The 23290-nt window shown below is 26.7% G+C and overlaps 1 protein-coding gene across 1 annotated transcript in view; it reads right to left on the reverse strand.

Moving 5' to 3' along the window:
* LOC100197510 (laminin subunit alpha-1) overlaps nt 1-23290 on the reverse strand; it is a 119733-nt gene that overhangs the window by 50909 nt on the left and 45534 nt on the right. Inside the window, exons 17-28 of the mRNA XM_065815339.1 lie at nt 20698-20841; nt 20356-20583; nt 16951-17057; nt 16655-16832; nt 15798-15947; nt 15526-15677; nt 13898-14011; nt 13321-13432; nt 12929-13125; nt 12586-12759; nt 11935-12051; nt 2735-2948 (exon numbers count right to left, since the gene is read on the reverse strand). Coding sequence (XP_065671411.1) covers nt 2735-2948; nt 11935-12051; nt 12586-12759; nt 12929-13125; nt 13321-13432; nt 13898-14011; nt 15526-15677; nt 15798-15947; nt 16655-16832; nt 16951-17057; nt 20356-20583; nt 20698-20841 — 1887 coding nt within the window. The remainder of the gene's footprint in view (nt 1-2734; nt 2949-11934; nt 12052-12585; nt 12760-12928; nt 13126-13320; nt 13433-13897; nt 14012-15525; nt 15678-15797; nt 15948-16654; nt 16833-16950; nt 17058-20355; nt 20584-20697; nt 20842-23290) is intronic.

The following is a 23290-nucleotide window of genomic DNA, read 5'->3' on the forward strand; positions in this document are numbered from 1 at the left end:
GGTTGACACTATCAAAAACGGTCTCTGTAAATATATTTATGTATGTATATATATATATATATATATATAAATATATATATATATATATATATATATATATACATATATATATATATATATATATATATATATATATATATATATATATATATAAATATATATATATATATATATATATATATTTATAAATATATATATATATATATATATATATATATATATATATATATATATATATATACATATAAATATATATATACACAACAATAAATGCATATTTAGATAAGTCCTGTGACATAACACTGAAATAGCCTGCTGTCAGGGCTTTCAGTACATACATTGACCATCTTATAGTCTGCTGCTGCAAAGGGGTGCCGTTATATCAACTGGGGTTTGGCATGGGGTAGCAATCTTTTCTTCCCATATTCTACATTTTTTCTTCTTTATCTTTAAAAGCTGTACATAATGATGATAAGAATCACCATTAAGAAAAAAAGAGAAATACTTGATGTCACCATGGGTGCTTTTCATGGCGCAGAAGTATGCAAACTAGGGAGAATTTTTATTTTTAATCAACTGTCTCAATTTTATAACAGGAAAGAATTAGGTTTATACTGAGATCTAGCTGTGTTTAAAAACTAAAAGTGGCCAATAAATGGAAAAAATAAAAAATTTCGTAGATACTTTATTGCCAAAGATAAAAATAATTCTAGCATAATCATATTATTTCATATTATCATAAAAAGGCGGAAAAAAAACACTGAAATATATATATATACATATATATATATATATATATATATATATATATATATATATATAAATATATATATATATATATGTGTGTATATATATATATATATATATATATATATATATATATATATATATATATATATATATATATATATATATATGTATATATATATATATATATATATATATATATATATATATATATGTACATATGTATATATATATATATATACATCAGGTACTAGGGTACGCATTTGGTAATGCTGACCTAACTGCTAACCTAAAGTGTTTGAGGTCGATAATGCGATCAATCAAAACTTGCTCTGTTGAAGCTTGCCAATCTCCCTCATAAACCTTCTGTGCCAAATGCCCTGAAAATTTTCAATTGGTCGAACTTGAGGCACATTTGGGGGATTGGATTCTTTATCAACGTTATAGACATATTGGTCCATCAAATTTAGAGAATCTTTAGAATAATGAGAACTTGCTAAATCTGGCCAAAATAAATAGTTAAAGTCTCCATGATACTTGTGAATAAATGGAAGAAGTTGTTTTTCTAAACATTCATTAATATAGATTGATGAATTGATTGCTACAGCCTTGGAAGTGCGAAACAATGGCTCGGACATACCACGGTCAGATATGGCTATCCACATTAATAATTTTTTTGGAAATTTCTCTTTTCCTATAAAACGAACACTTTCTGGGCATGTCTTTTTGTTGTTTGTGTAGTATCCAGAATTTCCAGGCATGTTGTCCCCTGCAAAACAAAAGTTTTTTCCGTCATCGATGACTAGAAGCGATTTTGTGTTATAGAGTTGGTTAACTAGTTTCCTGCTTCTTTTCTTTGCCTTTATTTGTTGTTCTATTGTGTATTTTGGAGTCTTTTCACGTTTTCTATATTTAATATTCTTTTTTTTTTAACTGACGACCAATTGTCGATTGATTTACACCGAATTTAATACCTATTTTTATCTGACTGACCCCTTTTTGATTGTTGACAAGTCTCGTTAATTCGGCTTTCTTTTCTCTAGTCCAGGATGACGGACGACCAGGGTGCTTTTTATCAGAAAACGATTGAACATTTTCAAGTCTTTTTAGGTTATCATATATTGTACTTCGAGCAAATCCTTCCTTTTCAAAATGATTTACGATTTTTTTTTTTTAATATTAGGATTATTTACAAAAAACATTTTTAGCCGCTTTCGAAAAGATTCTCGTTCAGCTGCATTTAACCTCATTTTAAATAATTGTGTTTCAAATAATAAAGTTTATATTTTATAGAACATTTATGCCTACGCATAAAACCACAACAACTAATTATTATGCTCAAATAATGAAATTAGGATTTGTCCGATAACTTCCGCATCACCCGTTACATCCTCAATAACATAATAATTGAAATGAATAAATAAAAAAAACATTGCTTTTATAAATACTCATCTTGATTTAAAATTTTTTATATATTTTGTACAATTAATAAATTCTTAATGATACAATACATATTGCTACAAATGCGTATATTACTCAACTTGATGTTGTAAATTTTAAACAAACTATGCCTTATTTGATCAATTTTTTCTGATTTTTCCAGATAAACTATTTTCTCAAATCAAAAGTTTATTCAAAAGTTTGTATTTTCCCAAAAAGCTTGCTAATAAAGCAAAATTGTTTCTCCTTGCTAATAAATCAACTTGTTTCTCCGCGCAGCGGCCTTGTTCGTCAAGGTTCGTGTTTCGGAGTTATAGAGTTGAGAGAGGGTTATAACCACAATTAAGTAGCCTCCTCATCTGTAGTGGCCTTCTGGGCCTTGGGGAGGTGAAATAACAAACAAAACAAAAACAAAAATTAAAATAAATTCTCTTATTAAAATGATTATATATTTTGTGAAAACTAAAACTTTTGGTGAAGTTTTGGGGCAAGAACTTTGAACATTAGATATAAAATATTACTAAAAATGTTAAAAATATAATCAAACCTTGCTTAGGAGCAGACTCTAATGTTCCTTGGTCCCACCAGCTAGGAGATATCTTCAATGTAAAAAATGGATTTGATGTCATTGATGGGTAATCTCGAGCAACAAGTTGATATCCTCTAAGAACATTAACACGAACCATGCTATTTTGAGGGTTGTATTGCATAAACATCACCTCAATACTCCCAGTGATTCGCTGCGTTTGCATAAAGGTTTTCTAAACATATTCATAGCAAGTAGAAAGCAAGTATTGACATTGTTAAAATGGTGGTAAAATATTGCTATTACAATTTTTTTAAATTTTATTATGGATAAATAAATAAAATGTTTGATACTAATAATTTGGACCAAATTTGATACTAGTAATCCAGGAGAACACGTTTAAATGTATAATATGTATATAAGTTTAAATGTATAACATGAATATATTTTTGTCAGGTCAGGTTATCATGCTACTAGTAACATGAAACCCAGTACAATCTGCTTCATGTCCTGCTACCTTGTAGGATAAGGCTCTTGGTTGAGTAAAGGCTAGAGATGGTGTCGATAAAAATACTCATCTTGGGCAGATGTAAAATTGCACCCGGCTACTGTACAGATTCAATCTGCTGACCAGCTTCGCACCCATTCTTCATCTATTAGGCTGGCGCAGATGCATTTTTAATACATTGTTTCCAGTTTAGGATGTTGAATGCTGGATCTTCTTGACTCAATGCATGGGTTTTGCTTGTGTCTCTGTTATTATGACTAGGCAACTCATTCTATTATCTCCTAATGAGGGTATAGCTCTAAAACTCAGTTTTATGGTTCTGAGGCCGGCTGGTAGTCAGATTTCCCGAACTCTATGGTAGCTCTCAGAGAGGCTGACTCCATCAACAGCGGAAAAATATCAAAGTATTAACAGTGCTATGTTACACATCAATGGTGTCCCTGTTTGTACTTTTGGTGTGCATTGCGGAGGCCACATTTGGAGCTCTTTGTTACGGCTTAGGGTTTATTAGTAGTAATGAGGCAATTGCTTGGGCTATTAAACAGCGTTCTGAGTACTATCTATGCTTTGAGTCAAGTTCTTCAATCTAATTTTAAAATGAATTAAGTACCAAAAACTATAAAACACAAAAAACCATCATCACCAAGTTCTCTAAACCTATCATTCACTAATATTTGTGGTCTTCGAAGTAACTTTTCTTCTGTTGAGTCTTATCTCTTGCAAAGTTCACCAGACCTAATTGCTCTTTGTGAGACTAATTTGAGTTCAGCTGTCTCATCTTGTGATCTTAGTGTTGATGGTTCTCTTCCTTTAATTCATAAAGACTCCAATAGTCACATGCTTGGCCTGGGCATTTGCATTCGTAAGTCTGTGCTCACCGCACTGAATGGCTTGGCTCTAGTGTCAGTGACTCTGTAGGAATTAAAGCCCACAACTTTTGCCTTTCTCAATCTCTAACTCAAATAGTCAACTTTCCAACTCGCTTTCCTGACAACCCGAATCATCTACCTTCTCTACTCGACTTATGTCTTGTTTTTGATCCTAGTCAGTGCTCAGTTTCTCCACATTCACGCTTAGGTGCTTCTGATCACAGTTTGATCTCTCTAAAACTAATATCACATTCACGCTTAGGTGCTTCTGATCACAGTTTGATCTCTCTAAAACTAATATCTCATTCTTCTTCATCACCTGAATCCCCCTATTACCGTACCTCTTACAACTACCTTAAAGCTGACTGGGATTCTTTCCGTGATTTTCTTCGTGATGGCCATTGGGTAGAAATCTTTTGTCTTCCTGTCGACAAATGCGCATCTTACATAACTTTGTGGATTCAGGCTGGCATAGAAACTTTTGTTCCCTCTCGATGATTCCAGGTCAAGCCTCACTCTCCTCCATGGTTTTCCTCACACTGTGCTGCTGCGATTGCCAATCAAAACCGTTACTTCCATATTTATCAGCAAAACAAATCTCCAGAAAACAGACGTCTGTTTATTACTGCTAGAAACCATTGTAAAAAGGTTTTGTCCAACGCCAAAGCCCGCTATTCTCAGGTCATAAAATCTCGCATCTCATCTCAAAAATTAGGCTCTCGTGACTTCTGGAGAATCTTTAATAGTATCAATAATAAGGGCAAATCTTTAATTCCAGCTCTCTTGTATGGTTCAGACTTTGTCACCTCACCTAAAGACAAAGCTGAACTGTTTGCTAAAAACTTTTCATCAATATCATCTCTTGATTCCACTAGTTGCTTTCTACCTGATATTGCCAACAAACAGATTGATCCATTGCTTGACGTTTGTATCACTCGAGCTTCTGTATCTAAAGTGATTTCCTGCCTAGACTCTTCTACAGCTTGTGGCCCAGACGACATACCTGTTATTGTCTTGCAGAAATGTTCTCCGGAGCTGTCGTCTATACTCTCAAAATTATTTAACAAGTGCTTATCAGAGTCTTGTTTTCCAGCCTGCTGGAAAGCGGCATCCGTTATCCCCGTCTTCAAAAATTCTGGAGAGCGATCTGATTCGTCTAACTATCGACCCATTAGTCTTCTTCATATCATAAGCAAGGCTTTTGAACCTTTAATTAACAAACACTTAATCTCTCATCTTGAATCTAATAACTTACTTTCTGACCATCAATATGGATTTCAATCTTCTCGTTCTACAGCTGATTTACTAACAGTAATAGCTGATAAGTTTTATCGTGCATTAGATAAAAGGTGGAGAGGTTAAGGCCATCGCTCTTGACATTTCAAAAGCTTTTGATAAAGTTTGGCATGCTGGTCTTCTCCATAAGCTTTCTTTTTATGGTGTATCTGGCAACATCTTTAAGATTATTGAATCCTTCCTTTCCAATCGTAGCATAAAAGTTGTCCTTGATGAACAGCAGGCTTCTTCTTATTCTGTAACTTCAGGGGTTCAACAAGGTTCTATCCTTAGTCCTATACTCTTTTTAATTTACATCAACGTTCTTCCAGATATTCTCACATCTAAGGTGGCATTGTTAGCTGATGATACTACCATTTATTCTTGTCGTGATAAGAAACCAACACTCTCTGATTGCTTGGAGGGGGCATTTGAGCTTGAAAAGGATCTCACTTCTGCTACAGTATGGGGCTCACAGTTGCTGGTGAACTTCAATACAGATAAAACTCAATTTTTTTCAGCCAATCGTTTTTGCAATAATTTAGATCTTCCTATATTTTTGAATGGTGATGTACTCGATGAGTCATCTACTCTTCATCTTCTAGGAATAACTCTTACACCTGATCTTTCTTGGAAGCCATATATCAAATCAGTTGCAAAATTAGCATCTGCTAAGGTTGCATCTCTTTATCAAGCTTGTCACTTTCTTACTTCGGATTCTATTCTCTATCTCTATAAATCTCAAATCTGACCTTGTATGGAATACTGTTGCCATATCTGGGGCGGATCTTCTAACAATGCCCTTTCTCTTTTAGACAAGGTGCAAAAACGCATTGTTAACATAGTTGGACCTGCTCTTGCAGCCAACCTCCAACCATTATCACATCGACATAATGTTGCTTCTCTTTTTCTTTTCTACAAATACTATAATGGGCACTGCTCTAAAAAGCTAGCGTCTCTTGTGCCATCTATTAAAATTCATTCTCGTGTTACTCGTTATTCAATTAAGTCTCATCCTTTCTCTGCGGCTGTTCCTAAGTGCTCCAAAAATGCTTATTTGTCTAGTTTTTTTCCTGGAACATCGGGTCTTTGGAATTCGCTTCCTTCATCTTGTTTCACTGGTTCATATAATTTGCAATCCTTTAAGTTGCCCGTCAATTGTTATCTTGCTCTACAATCTTCATCTTTTCTCTTTCAGTAACTTCCAACTTTAATTATTGGCTGCGTGGCTGCTTGCAGCCTTGTTGGAAGCGAAGATGTTTAAAAAAAAAGAAAAGTATAAAACTAAACATTTAATGTGTAAACTGAAGATTCAGTGTGTAACCTAAACAATCAGTGTGTTAACTAAACATTTAATGGTAAGTCAAATTTTAGAGTACCAAGTTAACAGTTACACTAAATTTTGATTTTAATAACTATGTATTCATCTGTGAAGGAGATTTTGAAACAATACATTCATTTGTGAGGGAGATATTGAAACAATGCATTCATCTGTGAGGGAGATTTTGAAACAATACATTCATCTGTGAGGGAGATTTTGAAACAATACATTCATCTGTGAGAAAGATTTTGAAACATTGAATGGGTAAAAGGTTGGGAAGATAAGTGTAACTTTCCTTTTGTTAAGCAATTAATTAAAGCAGATAAGATCACTACATGTCATTTTTATTTTAATGACAGTCTTTAATATAAGCGCTTTATTTAATTTTATGAGCTTTCTTTTGTCAATTAACCTAATAATGATGAGTTTGATAAAATGTGTCTAAAGTTAACACGCCAATAAAAAGAAACATTTCAATGTGTTGTTGCAAATAAGTTAAGTTTATTTGTGCAGTTAAGTGTTACTAATGCTATAGAGCTGCAGAGTCAATTAAGGATGCTCATCGCTGAATTCAGAAGACTTAAATGTAGTCTTTGTAATATTGGTATATTAGTTCCATCTGAGTCCAAGATAAGAACCAGCAATGCAAGCAATACATATCAATAAAGAACATATTATTGTAAAGTCCATGACGCTTTTTCAACCTGTGAATGAATCACCTTCAGAACCATCTCAACTCTGATGTTGGTTTTCGTAAAGAGGTATGGCTCCTTTTTGCTAGGGATAAGAGTGGAAAGCATTTGAAATTCCATTTTGAAGTTATCAATTTTAAATCATTAAGATTAGCATATGATGTTTATTTATTTTGTATGTATCAGGGTTTCAACTGTCATGAGAATATTGCCTTAATTCTTGGGCATTTTACCAATGACATTAAAAAAAATCAGATTTTAAACTAAAAGACAAAAAAATTAGATTGTTCTTGGGTGAAGATTTTTTTTTCATCAAGATTTTTATTTCATGTTTTGGAATACCAGGGTTCAGCTGCAAGGTTCCCTAGTTCTACAGATCTAGTTGAATTGAATTCTCTAAGAAACTGTTTTTCTGTCTCACGCACCTGCTAATTTTAATATTCCAAGGAGAATAATACAATCTTCAGAAAAACATACAATGAGAAATAAATAAAGATAGGTATGATGGAAACTTAAAAGCTCTAGATAAGTTTTATAGTTCAACTATTTCTCCCATAACAACTTTAGATGTAATGCCTTCTGTTTTGCATATCGTGTTAGGAATAGTGTTAAAGCTGTATAAGTTATTGTTAAAGGAGTGTAAAAAAAGAACTTAATTTGAATGTTAAAAAAATATTAAAAAAAAAAAGTATAAAATTACAATAAAAATATCTTATATCTTAGAATAAAATGTAAGATCTTTGATTTATAAAGATTTTTTAATCTACTTTGGCATGTTTATATTTATTTTTTTTAATATTTGTTGTCTTTTATTAAATGTAATATTGATTTTATATATTAGATGTCTATTCTATTTTTATCTTCAGAACTTCATTCAAATCTACCTCTGCAGTTATATAAACAGTACAGTTTGTTTCAATTAAATGGTAAATTAAACTTAAATCTTAGCTAAACTTGAATTCTGGTTGAAAAATAGAAAATAAATCTAGTACCAACTGGGTGTGCAAAGATAGTTAACTATTTAAGGAAGTTATGCGTGGACCAATTGATTATAACAATTTTTTGTTTATGAGAATAACAACAAATTATCAAACAAATTAAATTAACTAAAAGTATATTTAAATAGATAAAGCTTGTCTTTTTCATAAAAAAATATTATTGATCCCAGTGCACAGTGATTTAGTAATACTTGAAATTTGGCCAAAAGTTTTTTGAGTAGCAAAATTTAAACAATTTTACTACTTTCTACAATTTCTTATATTTCTAATGGTATAAAAAAATAAGTACTGAAATGATAGATTTAATTGTTAATTTTTGTTCGAAAATGATCAAAAACAGTTCTTTTTTATTGTTAAAATTTTATCATTATTAAAACTTAATTTTCTCCCTAAACACAAAACCTTTCATTTTAATTTTCATTGTATACAAAGATAATGGATAAATTTATCTTAATTTATAAAAAAATGTAAATATGTATTGATACATCTTATAAAAAATGCATTTAAAAAAAGCAATTTTTATGAGTTTAAACTGATTTTTATAGTGCTAGGACTTTTTATCTTAGACTTCCTTTGCAAAACCAATTCTTTTTTTAAAGACATCTTTGCATCATTCTGTTAGAAACTAAAAAAGTTACCTGCCCCAATTTGCCCCATTTTGAAATAATGTGGTTTTACGTTTCATTGTGGTTTTATATATATATATATATATATATATATATATATATATATATATATATATAACCCTCAGAATTAGGGTCGGTATTCGGCAATGCTGACCTAACTGCTGACCTAACTGCCGACCTAAAAGTGCTTGAGGTCAGTAAAAAATTGCCGACCTCGTTTCTATGTTTTATTGTAAGACCTTTGTATTAAATAATTTTTGCCGACCTGATGCCGACCTCTAAAAGATTGAGGTCGGCAAATTATTGCCGACCTCAATCTTTTAGATTGAGGTCGGCAAAAATTGTGAAAATGAGCTTTTTAAAACCACATTATTTCAAAATGGGACAAGTTGGGGCAGCTAACTTTTTTAGTTTCTAACAAAATGATACAAACTCTCTTTAAAAAAAGAATTGGTTTCGCGAAGGAAGTCTAAGATAAAAAGTCCTAGCACTATAAAAATCAGTTTAAACTCATAAAAATTGCTTTTTTTAAATGCATTTTTTATAAGATGTATCAATACATATTTACATTTTTTTATAAATTAAGATCAATTTATCTATTATCTTTGTATGCAATGAAAATTAAAATGAAAGGTTTTGTGTTTAGGGTGAAAATTAAGTTTTAAAAATGATAAAATTTTAACGATAGAGCTGTTTTTGGTCATTTTTAAACAAAATTAACAATATTATCTATTGTTTCAGTACTTATTTTTTTATACCTTTAAAAATATAAGAAACTGTAGAAAATAGTTAGCTAATAACATTGTTTAAATTTCGCTACTCAAAAAACTATATTTTGGCCAAATTTTAAGTGTTTCTAAATCACTGTGCAGTGCCATAAATTATTCTAATACCAAACGCAAGGATAATTCAAAAATCTATACTCTTTTTTGGTCATGTTATATCTTTATTAAATCTTTTGTTTGTTTTATTAAATCTTGAGTTTTTTAATTTATTAATTAACATTTATGTCTTATTAAAATTGTATGCACAGAAAAAAATTTCTTTCAAAGAATGAGGCATGATTTGTTGCTAGACATATTTTAAAACTTTCAAGAACATTAACTTCAATATTTGAACATTTATTTAAATACCATTTACCCTTTTTTTGTAACGCGATTTTAAATTTTACAAAAAACTGCAATTTACTTTATTGACTTTAATAACCCCTAGTTAACATTAGATTTAAATAGAATTTTTTTTTTTTTAATAATGGTCTAACAATGTTTAGATTTTTTAATAATGGTCTAACAATGTTAATAGATGAAAAATATATGAAATATACTTGTATAGATTTTTTGTGATAAAAAGTAACAATAAATTAAATTTTAAATCAAATAAAGTTTAATATTTGTCGCATCTATTCAAAAATCAAGGAAGGTTTTAATTATTTCAAAATTATCTCTAATATTTCAAAAGTTGTAAATTAAAGTTGTAAAATATTAGTAACACTCTTTTAGTGAAGATTTCCAAAAAATAACAAGAAGCCATAAAGCTCACTTAAAACAGTTGTATTCAGTTCTTTTTTTTTTTTAATTGCAATTTACTATTTTGTATTATTTTTTTTAATTCTTAAAAAAATATTACATTATCAAAAGAAATTACTAAAAATCTAAAAAAATTAAACAACTAATAAAAATTAAAAAACTTATCATTTATTGCTTCTAATATTTCAAATGAATTAAAACTTTTTTTAAAGTAAAAAAATGTTTAACTCAATTTCAAAAGAAACCTAAAAATCTAAATAAAAAATCTTTAAAAGACCTGCGTAACTTTATTTATGTAAATCAGAAATAAGTGAAGATGAAACTAACACTTTGATAAACATGAAAAATTCTTAAAACCTAGTAATAAGTAATTATTTGTAGTAATCATTTATTACTAGGTTTATCATTATCAACTTGTTTCTCTTTGTTTTCTTTTTTTGTTGGTAAGGTAAATGTGTAACCACAATTAAGTACCCTCCTCGTCTGTTTTGGCTCATATACTCTCAGTCTTGGGGAGGTAATTTTTAACATTTAAAAAAAAAAGAAAAATTATGTAATGAGAAAATAGTATATCATAATAATATAATATATAATAGCTTTAACACCGTTTTGCTATTAAATGTTATTAAATGCCACCTGCCATTTTAAATAATTTAAGAGTATTTCTAAAATATTACACTAATATTAATAATTTTCATTCTATCTTTTAGTTATTGATTTTTAAACCACCACTCAAACGACTCTTTATACCTTATTACATCAATGCCTTCTCATTATATATACTTATCACCAATACCTATTATTGCCTTAATATTAGCAGTTTATTATTACCTTAATACCTTATTAATGGTTTATTATTACCTCAATACCTTATTACTAGCCTAATTAAGAAAAACTTGCGTAATCGAATCATCATTAAAATCAACTTTAATAAAGAAAAGTAAAACAATTTCTTCAGAAGTATAATGATAAATAGTTTGAAATTATGGACCAAAAAAAATTTTATTAGATTTTAGATATTATCGATTGCATCGATAATATCTAAAAACTATAATTAAAAAAAAATTAATTTAAAGCATTTCAGAATGTGGCCATAACAATTGTGTTTTTTTTAATCTAAAATGTAAAATCATAAAACTATTTTTACTTTACAGTTAAACAACTTTTAGCAACTCAACTAAAGAGCACATTTTATAAAATCTTTCAACTATAGTATACATTTTATAAAATCTTTCAAGTTTTTCTAACATTTACCAAATTATTTTATCAACAATTGCACCTTTTATATTCTTTTGCCTTGTCTTCCTCTTTTCATTTATTTGCCAGTTTGTCCCTAATGTCTTATTAAAATGTTCCCCTTCATAATCGATTATTTTTCAAAATTATTAAACCTGAAAAATATTTACCTCATACACACTGTAAGCTTGTTGAAACAAAGCATCTGTTTGAGATAAATATTGAGATATATTACTTTGTTCTGTGACAGTTGAAAAAATGAAATCTTTTTGTGTATTCAGCAGACTCTAGACAAGTTTAAATAGTATAAAAGAACATATATTTTGTCTATTGTCTACTAACAATATAATAATATTGTTAGTGGATAATAAAAAATATGTCTCATATATTTTTTAAATATATAAATATGTCTCATATATTTTTTATTATCTACTAATAATATCAAATATTGCTATTAATTAAAATATGTTTTATATAACAATTACAATTACAATTATATATATATATATATATATATATATATATATATATATATATATATATATATATATATATATATATATATATATATATATATATATATATATATATATATATATATACTAATATAATATAAAACTAAAATTATTTATTAGTATTTATTCACATCAACAGTTTATTTATAGTAACTATATAATTAATTTTTTTTTTTCCAAATATTAGTAACTATTAATATTTACTACTATTAAAATTTTAAATCTAAAAATTAAAATTGGAAAAAAAAATTATAATATGAATAATAATTTAATTTGTAATAAATAATCGAATTAGGATAAAATTACTTGAGTTTGATTCATCAACATTTCAATTTGCTTTCCTTTGTTATAAATGTTTGTTATTTGCTCAATAAAATTTCCTAATGAAGCTGACCATTGATCTTGTTTATTTTGGAAAAACAAAACAATTTGATCAAAATTCAAAAAAAATATTCTTGCAAGAGTTTGATGGCGAGCAACCTAAATAAATTTTTTCTTTTAATATTTTCAGTAAGTTATATACAAAATATTGTATGCAACATACTGGAATAAAAGTCAAGTCATAGTGTTTTATAAATATAAAGTTAATAAAATAACTTAAAAAAAGAAGTTAAAAAACTTTTATTAATACAAAAACATAAAAACTTACATCTTTTGCCATGATTGTAATATTTGTAAGTAAATCATTCGATAACTTTAGGTCTCTATCAATAATTTTCTCAAAACTTTCCAAATTAAAAGTGGGAACATTTTGTGAGTATGAATATGCTTTGCTTACAAAATCAGAAGCAAGTGAATTTAAGTAGACCAAGTATGAAAACACAGCTGATGCAAAACTATCACTTTCTTTAAATGTAAAAATATCAATAAACAAAACGATATGTATATTCATGTATGTATGTATGTATGTATGTATGTATGTATGTATGTATGTATGTATGTATGTATGTATGTATGTATGTATGTATGTATGTATGTATTTATGTATGTAGGAATGTATGTATGTTTTTTTGATATGATTGATTATAGTGTTTAAATTACCTTTGCTCATTTTATCTCCTTGAACAGCTGCATTGTATATAGAAGTCATTCTTTCGGAACTTTCAAATGTCATCTGCCTCATTTTTATAACTTGTGTTTGAACATTGTTAATCTAAAATTATAATAAATTTACATATATATACATATAATTTAAATGATAAAAGTTACATCATGTTTGGTTATATATTATTTTTTCCCTATGGTAACTCTTTACTCAACATTTCATGTCACATTAAATCTATATTGTATTCAATTATTTATCCAGGTGTTTATCAATTAGATTGTAAATGTGGTGTATTATGTTTGTGAAACAAGAAACATTTTTTGTTAAACTAAACAAGCCTGAATCTGTTATGTCACTAAGACATCATTTTCGTTTTAAGGAATTTGTATTGCAGTTTTTTCAGTTTGATAATGGCTTATATTATCCAAAATACCACAATAAAATAATATAAATAATGTACAACCAAACATGACATAATTTTTTTTTTGTAATTTTATTATTAATGATGTCACTTAAACAATATATATATATATATATATATGCTAAATCTTTTTTTTTTTCTTTCTACTTTACCTCATTAAGAAGATCAGTAAGTCTCATGTTCCAAGGAATAAGTTTATCGTTGTGCAATACGGCAAAATCTTTCTGACCTTGCAAAAGTCGATTTTCAAAGTATATTGCATTTAGCTTAAAAAACAAAAACAATACAATGTAACTATATTTATATCTATCTGGGATTTAAACTTAAAATCACAAAACTCTGATATTAAAAACCCAATTTAATTGAGGGTATGGATAGGAGCTTGGAGGGTAATGTATGCATGAGAGTATGACCTTCTAGAAGTAGCATCACAATAAAAAATGTCAACAACAGGAATGGTATCAGGTTGTAAAAAATTGCTCTTTCACAATGACTTATTTAAATTTAAAAAAATGCCACTATGTAAGCCCATCCAACCATACAAGTGTAGAGCCACAGAAACTAAACTTTAAATAAAAGTATTCCACATAGTTTTATAGCCAAATACTGCAATGCACAAACTTGCCATAAGAAAAGTCAAAATAAAAAGCAATAAAAATTCTGTTTTATGGTTATAGATAGTGAGTTATTAGTAACTTTTTTGCTACCATTTATTTTAAATCACAATACACTTCTCTAAACAAAATCACAATCACACTTCTCTAAACAAAATCACAATCACACTTCTCTAAACATAATCACAATCACACTTCTCTAAACAAAATCACAATCACACTTCTCTAAACAAAATCACAATCACACTTCTCTAAACATAATCACAATACACTTCTCTAAACAAAATCACAATCACACTTCTCTAAACAAAATCACAATCACACTTCTCTAAACATAATCACAATCACGCTTCTCTAAACAAAATCACAATCACACTTCTCTAAACAAAATCACAATCACACTTCTCTAAACATAATCACAATCACACTTCTCTAAACAAAATCACAATCACACTTCTCTAAACAAAATCACAATCACACTTCTCTAAACAAAATCACAATCACACTTCTCTAAACAAAATCACAATCACACTTCTCTAAACAAAATCACAATCAAACTTCTCTAAACAAAATCACATTCACACTTCTCTAAACAAAATCACAATCACACTTCTCTAAACAAAATTACAATCACGCTTCTCTAAACAAAATCACAATCACACTTCTCTAAACAAAATCACAATCACACTTCTCTAAAATAAACTGAGCTAAAAAAATTGCTTTTGAGAAAATAAAATCTTTTAAACTTAGTTTAAAAAGTTTTAAAAAAATAAATAAAAGTACATTAAAAAAACTTTAATGTAATTTTATTTAATTAATAAGAAATCAGTTTGAAATATTTAATTCAACATTATAAAAATAAAAAATCTCAAACATCAAATTTATTAGGTAGCCATCTGGAAAATATTTTATTTTTAAACTTTTAAAATTAAAAATATAGGCTTTACTTAAAATTATACAAAAATTCTAACCTTTATAAAAAAAAATGTTAAAACAATTTAAAACAATATTTAAATCTAATTTCTATATGAGTATAAGCCCCATCCACCCAGAAAATATAATAAGACGTGAAAATAATGATTATCAAACTAATAAGTATTTCATAAATATAGAACTCTTCGTGCAAAATCATACAATTCTACATACTTCACAAAAAGAAAACATACCTCTACTTGCTGTTTCTTAGCTTGAGTTAATTTCAACTCACTTTGCAAATCTGTTAGATTTTGTGTCAGCTCAAGTTGTTCTTCAAGATCTTCTAATTGATTATCAACACTGTCAACATATAACTGAAGCTTTCGAGTGCAAAGTGGACATTCTTTTTTAATAGTTAAAAGAAATATATAAATATATAATAACTTTTTAAACAATCAATTTTAATTTTATTATAATATATTTAAAAAAATTTTTTAAATTTTATCTATTTTTTAAGACATACGTTTACAGCCATTAATTCCAAAGTCAGAGTATTGTTTTTGGCATTGACTACAATCTCGGCCTTCAACACCTGGTTTACAGGAACATTGCCCAGATACATCATTTACACAGTTAGTATTAAGAATAGTCCCAACCAAATGACATTCACAAGCTATAAATATATTTTAGTACTTGATAATAAATTTAAAAAATTATTTCTGAACCCAATAATATTTATTTAACTACAGAAAAAATAAACAAACAAAGTAATGGTGAGCTCATGTGAAGTAATGGTGAGCTTATGTGATGTAATGGTGAGCTCATTTGATGTAATGATGAGCTCATGTGATGTAATGGTGAGCTCATGTGATGTAATGGTGAGCTTATGTGATGCAATCGTGAGCTCATGTGATGTAATGTTGAACTCATGTGCAAGAGTGGTATTGATGTAGTAGCTTGCTTTATAAGCAAGAGGTTATTAGTTAAAAACCTATTATGCTCATGGAGGTACTGCGTCCAAATAGTTTAACCCTGCAGCAACTTTGTTTGTCAAGATCAATATTTTAGAGTTGTATGGTTAAAAAAGGTGACTAGAATGGCTTTCTGGGTCTTGGAGAGGTAATAAAAAAGTGGTTTTGATTTTTATTTCATAGAGTAGTAAAGTCTATAAAGCTTTATACTTTAGAATGTAAAGTCTGAAAAAAGGAATTTCTTTAATGTAGTTCCCAGCTCCCATTTGTATAAAAGATATTTGTATGATAATAAAGAGAAAATGAAAAAAAAAAAAAAGAAAATAAACAAAAATGTAACTTAAATTATTATTAATAATCAAGTTAAAAAAATAAATACAAGAAAAAAAATTATATTAAAAAAACTTACGAGAACATGGTTTTGCTGGGAGACCAAAGTATCCAACTTTGCATCTATCACATTTCAGTCCTTGAACATCAGTAAAACAAGAACACTGACCAGCATTGTTGCATTGTTGTTCTGAGGAGCCAAAAGCATTACAATTGCATGGACTACATCCACTAGGACTTAAACCAAAATAATTGGGCTAAATAAAATAATATATAAAAAATAATTAAAATAAAGAAAAGTTAAAGTTCAAAGATTTTATTAACTTCACACTATTAATCTAACAATGTCGTTTTTTATACTTTTTAATAACTTACCGCACATTTAGAGCATGTCTGCCCTACTACTCCAGGTTTACAATAACATTGCCCTGTGACCATATCACATGAAGCATTATATGAACCAAATATGTGACAATTACACCCTACATAAAATCAAATAAAGCAGTATTAAAAAATTTCTTTTTTTCAATATGTAGTGTATTTTAAATTGCATATCTAAACTAAATTGATTTGTATAATACTATTAATAGTATGTCAAGATTATATATATAAATTTTAATAGTAAACATTTATTCGTTTTTTACTTTATCTTTATCTTTCTATTCATCTATCTATATAGATATATCTATATCTCTATCTATATACCTATATATAAATATATATATATATATATATATATATATATATATATATATATATATATATATATATATATGTATATATATACATATATGTATATATATATATATATATATATATATACATATATATATATATATATATATATATATATATATATATATATATATGTATGTATGTATATATATATATATATATATATATATATATATATATATATATATATATATATATATATATATATATGTATATATGTATATATATATGTATATATATATATATATATATATATATATATATATATATATATATATATATATATATATATATATATATATACACATCTATAGTATCACTTACAGGGACAGATTTTACAAAAAAACTTATGGGGACATTAGCATTATCAGGGACATTTTTGTGTATCCGTTAATTTTTTGTCCCCATAAGCATCGTTTTTTTGTAAAAAAATTATCCTTGTAAGCAACTTTTATAAAGAGCGAAAAGTACATTGACTATCAAATAGCCTAACTCGCAACGGAGTGCTGCTACATTGACTGAGGGTTTGATTAGGGTCAATATTAAGGTCAGGCTTAGGGTGAGAGTTATGACAAGGTTTAAATATGGTTATATTATTGTAATTAATCGTTTTTGTAAATAGATGAAAAAATATATATATATAATAAGTGAAAATAACAAAAATAAATATAAAGAATATATTTTTATAATAAAATAATAAATTTATATATGTATAAATAAAGATAGAAATAAAATATTAATTTTAAAAATTATATAAATATGATAAAAATAGTAGAAAAAAGTAAAAAAAAAGTTTCAGGAATAAAAAAAACATGTCCCTATAAACGCCGACTTGAAGTATATATATATATATATATATATATATATATATATATATATCTATATATATATATATATATATATATATATATATACATACATACATACATTACATATATATATATATATATATATATATATATATATATATATATATATATATATATATATATATATATATATATATATATGTATATAGTATATATATGTATATGTATATAGATATATATATATATATATATATATATATATATATATATATATATATATAACTATATATAATGTATATAATATATATAATACATAAATATATATATATATATATATATATATATATATATATTATATATGTATACATATATATATATATATATATATATATATATATATATATATATATATATATATATATATATATATATATATATATATATATATATATATATATATATATATACTCAAGTCGGCGTTTACGGGGACATGTTTTTTTTATTCCTGAAACTTTTTTTTTACTTTTTTTCTACTATTTTTATCATATTTATATAATTTTTAAAATTAATATTTTATTTCTATTTTTATTTATACATATATAAATTTATTATTTTATTATAAAAATATATTCTTTATTTTTATTTTTGTTATTTTCACTTATTATATATATGTATTTTTTTTTATATATACAATAAGTGAAAATATATTATATATATATAATATATTTTCACTCCTAACTGGTTGTCAGAAAGTTTGGTTGACAAAAAGTAAAAATTAAAATGCAAGACTGGAATTTTTTTCAAGGGAGTGCTGCTACATCGACCCTCAGTTGATGTAGCAGCACTCCCTTGCGAGTCAGGCTATAAGATAGTGAATGTAGCAACACTGCGTTGCGAGTCAGGCTATTTGTCAGTCGATGTAGCAGCACTCCGTTACGAGTCAGGTTATTTGTCAGTCAATGTAGCAGCACTCCCTTGCGAGTGAGGCTATAAGATAGTTGATGTAGCAACACTCCGTGCATGATTTACAGTAAAAAAAATAAAAATAAAAACATTTTATTAAAAAAAATTAAAATAAAAACATTGCTTATATTATTAAAAACATTCAGAATGTTTTAAAAACGTTCAGAATATTTTAAAAACATTTACAATACTTTTAAAAACATTCTGGTCAATTAAATTTGCGTTTTTGCGGTTTTTTAAAAAAACGACGATTAATTTGTAATTAAATTAATGGTTTTAACTTTCTGACAATACGTAATCAGTAACGTAAAAAGTACGTAAAAAGTAATTAAAAGTGACATATTTCTTGGCATAAGAGTCATTTTTTTTCTTCATTTTGTAATTTTTGTATAAAAAATTACAAAATGTTTTGTTTTGAATAAATTTTAAATAAAATAATTATAATATAAATTTTTTTAAATTGCTTAGTTTCATTTGCTTTAAATAAAGACTTTTATTAATGATCAATAAATACTTTCTCAATACTTTTTAAATGTGACAACGCCGGTTTTCCACTGAGGTCTTCATATATATATATATATATATATATATATATATATATATATATATATATATATATATTATATATATATATATATATATATATATATATATATATATATATATATATATATATATATATATATATATATATATATATATATATATATATATATGTAAACTAAGTTAAATATGTATATATATATAATGTATATATATATATATATATATATATATATATATATATATATATATATATATATATATATATATATATTATATATATATATATGTATATATATACATATATATATATACATATTTAACTTAGTTTACATATATATATATATATATATATATATATATATATATATATATACATATATATATATATATATATATATATATATATATATATATATGTAAACTAAGTTAAATATGTATATATATATATGTATATATATATATATATATATATATATATATATATATATATATATATGTGTATATATACATATATATATATATATATATATATATATATATATATATATATATATATATATATATATATATATATATGTAAACAAAGTTAAATATGTATATAAAATATATATAAATTTTTTAAATTTGTGGTCAAAAACTGCTCTTAACAATTTTAAAACTTAACAATTTTTTTCATGTTTTAAAACCTTTTTCTGGTCGTCTAAAGTAATTTTTAAAAAGCGCTCACCTAAACATTGATTTATTAATGCATTTCCATAGAATCCTGATTTACAAAACTGACAAGAATTTCCCATTGAATTAAACTGGCAGTTTAAACATATACCATCTCTTGTACATTGATTACTATTACCATTGCATGCACATGGTTCACAGGTTCTCCCTCGAGTGTTGGGAGGACAATTACATATACCGCTGATAGAATTACAAATTTTATCTGTCCCTTTGCAGTTACATGCTAAACAGAAAAATATCTTTACGTTACATTTTATATTTTAATCATTTAGGTTATATATGTTTAAATCTTTTTAAAACCAATATTTTGAACTTAAATATCTCTTATCTAAAATACCTGTACACCCTGCACGTGAAAAACCATAAAAACCAGGTAAACAATATGAACAGTCTCGACCACCAACACCAGATTTGCATTGGCAGTTTCCACCATACTTATTACATATATTGGATACAGAACCAACAGAATTGCAACCACAAGCTTAAATAAATAAAAAATAAATACTAGATCATTTAAGAATAACTTTTGAAAAAAAATAAAACCACTAAATACTTTCTATATTAGTAATGAGAAATTTTGTTAACAGTAATAAATACAAAATAAATACAAAAAATTGAAAATAAATACAAAAAATTGAAAATGAATACAAACAAAAAAAAATTTTTTTTACAACAATTCATTTTTAAACTTGATTTTGTATAAAGCAACTTTTAAAAATGCTTGAATTAAAGCAAAAAAATAAACCAATCTTTTATTTGACTCATGGCCCCTGAGAGGGAAGGGCATACATGCCCCAGGCACCAAGATAATAGGGGCGCCAGAAGACAAAGGTCAAAAAAAATTGTAGAAATGCCAAGTAATAAATGTTAACTTTTTTTTACTTTTTCTATTGCATATACAGTGCATATATTGCATATACATATATACAGCGTCTTTGAGTGTATATATAGGATCTTTATTATAGATTTAGCTATTTTTGTAAAAAAATAAGTTTACAGATTATCAGCCAACTCTGTGTAAAATTAAATTGGCTTTCAGCCTTAAATAACATGATGAGATTTTAATTGCAAAAAAGTAAAAAAAAAAGAAAAGTTTTTTGATTAGTTATAAACTAAATTTACACGATGATGTGCAATAAACTTTCTTATTTATATTACCAAAAAATTAAAGTTTTAAATAATTTATCTTAAAGAAATAAAATGTTAACTTTTTATTTTGGCAACTAGATCTTATCCGAACAAAACATTTTATTGCTTGATATAAATTTTGTCAGGTTTAAAAAAAAAAGTATTTATTTCATAAATACTTTATAACTTTTTCATAAATTTATTTCAAAGAGTTGTAATCACAACTAAAGTAGCCTTCTCGACTGTAGTATTCATAATATGACATTCATGGCCTTTGGGGAGTTGAATTAAATTTTTTTTTGTAAAAAGTAAGATTTGACTTGCAGAAATCCTGTGATCAAGGTATGACAATGACTTAATATGGCTGGAATTTGAATTGGGACACAAGCACTAATTTTGCAGATGAATCCACTAGCCCACTAAATTCTTTCTGTCTGATTTTAGCTGAAATACATTCAGTTGAATCATAAGCTCAGATCAATATTTTTTTCTGCTGCAACTGCAAAAACTGCAGCAATATCTGGATGGATTAAAAATTTATGGCAACATCCCAAATTGCACAAAAAACTTGGCATTATCTCTTGCATTTAGTTTTAGCATTTCTTTAAAATTTAGAATGTCTCAGATCTTTAGAACAAATCAAATGTCATGCCTCAAAAAAGGAAACAAAGTCAAGGCTTGTAACTAAAAGCTGACATCTCAAACTTCTATACCATGCAAGGTGATGGGGAGAATTATCAAAGATAGGATTATGAAACACTGTACATAATCTAATTTTAAAGTCTCAACATGCATTTGTACATCGCAAAGGCTTCCTTTCAATCCTTATTGAATCCCACAACATTTTAATACATGCAGTTTACTGTGGACACTTGAACATAATTTTTACTGACTTTGCAAAAGCATTCAAGTTAGAGTCACACAATGAGCACTTCAAGAGGTTCATGTCTATGGTATTTGAGGCCAGCTATTGGATCAAAAGTAATATTAAAAGTGGATCAAAAAAAAAAAAGTGGAGCTGATAAACAAAAATGAATAATAATTGAAGAATAAATAGTGGAAATAAGTGATTAATGATGTACTTCAAGTATCAGTTCTTACAACGCTGCTATTTGTGTTTTTTGTCAATGACTTACCAGACTGTATTTATTACCATACCAAATTATACACCAATGATAGCAAGGTCATAGTAGTTATCAATATCAATCAATTTTCCTCTTATTATGAAAATTATGATTATGAAAAACTGTATGCAGACATCAACAACACTGAATATTAGTTACAAAACTGGCTTGTGAATTTCAATGAGGAAAAGTGCAAAGTTATGCAATTTTGACTGACATTGACAGTGATAGACACAATCTAGTTCCAACATGCATTGAGGGCAACCTTGGAGTACTAATATCCAACAATCTAAAAGTCAAAGTAAAAGTAGAAGCAGCAGCTTGGATGAGCAATCGAATTCTTGATTGTCTCAATAAGTTATTTTGGTGTTGAAGCTTACCAGGTATGGAATGGTATTATTAACTGCATCTAGAGTTTAGTGTGCATACCTGGTGATCTCAAATCAGAATTTGTCCTACTCAAACCTTTTAGTTAAAATTAAGTCTAAAAATACTTCGCTTAATTATACTCCATGATTGGAGAATTTGTAGTGATCTCATACTGCAATACAAAATTGCTCATCATTTACAATAGGTTAACATTTATACTCTACAACTACAGTCTTTCTTGTCAAACTAAGCATATAATTTAAGAAAAAATGGCCTGTTTAAAACCTCAACAAATTAAAGGTTATCCAG

The sequence above is a fragment of the Hydra vulgaris genome, chromosome 13 (genome assembly GCF_038396675.1).
Source record: "Hydra vulgaris chromosome 13, alternate assembly HydraT2T_AEP".
Taxonomy (NCBI): Eukaryota; Metazoa; Cnidaria; class Hydrozoa; order Anthoathecata; family Hydridae; genus Hydra; species Hydra vulgaris.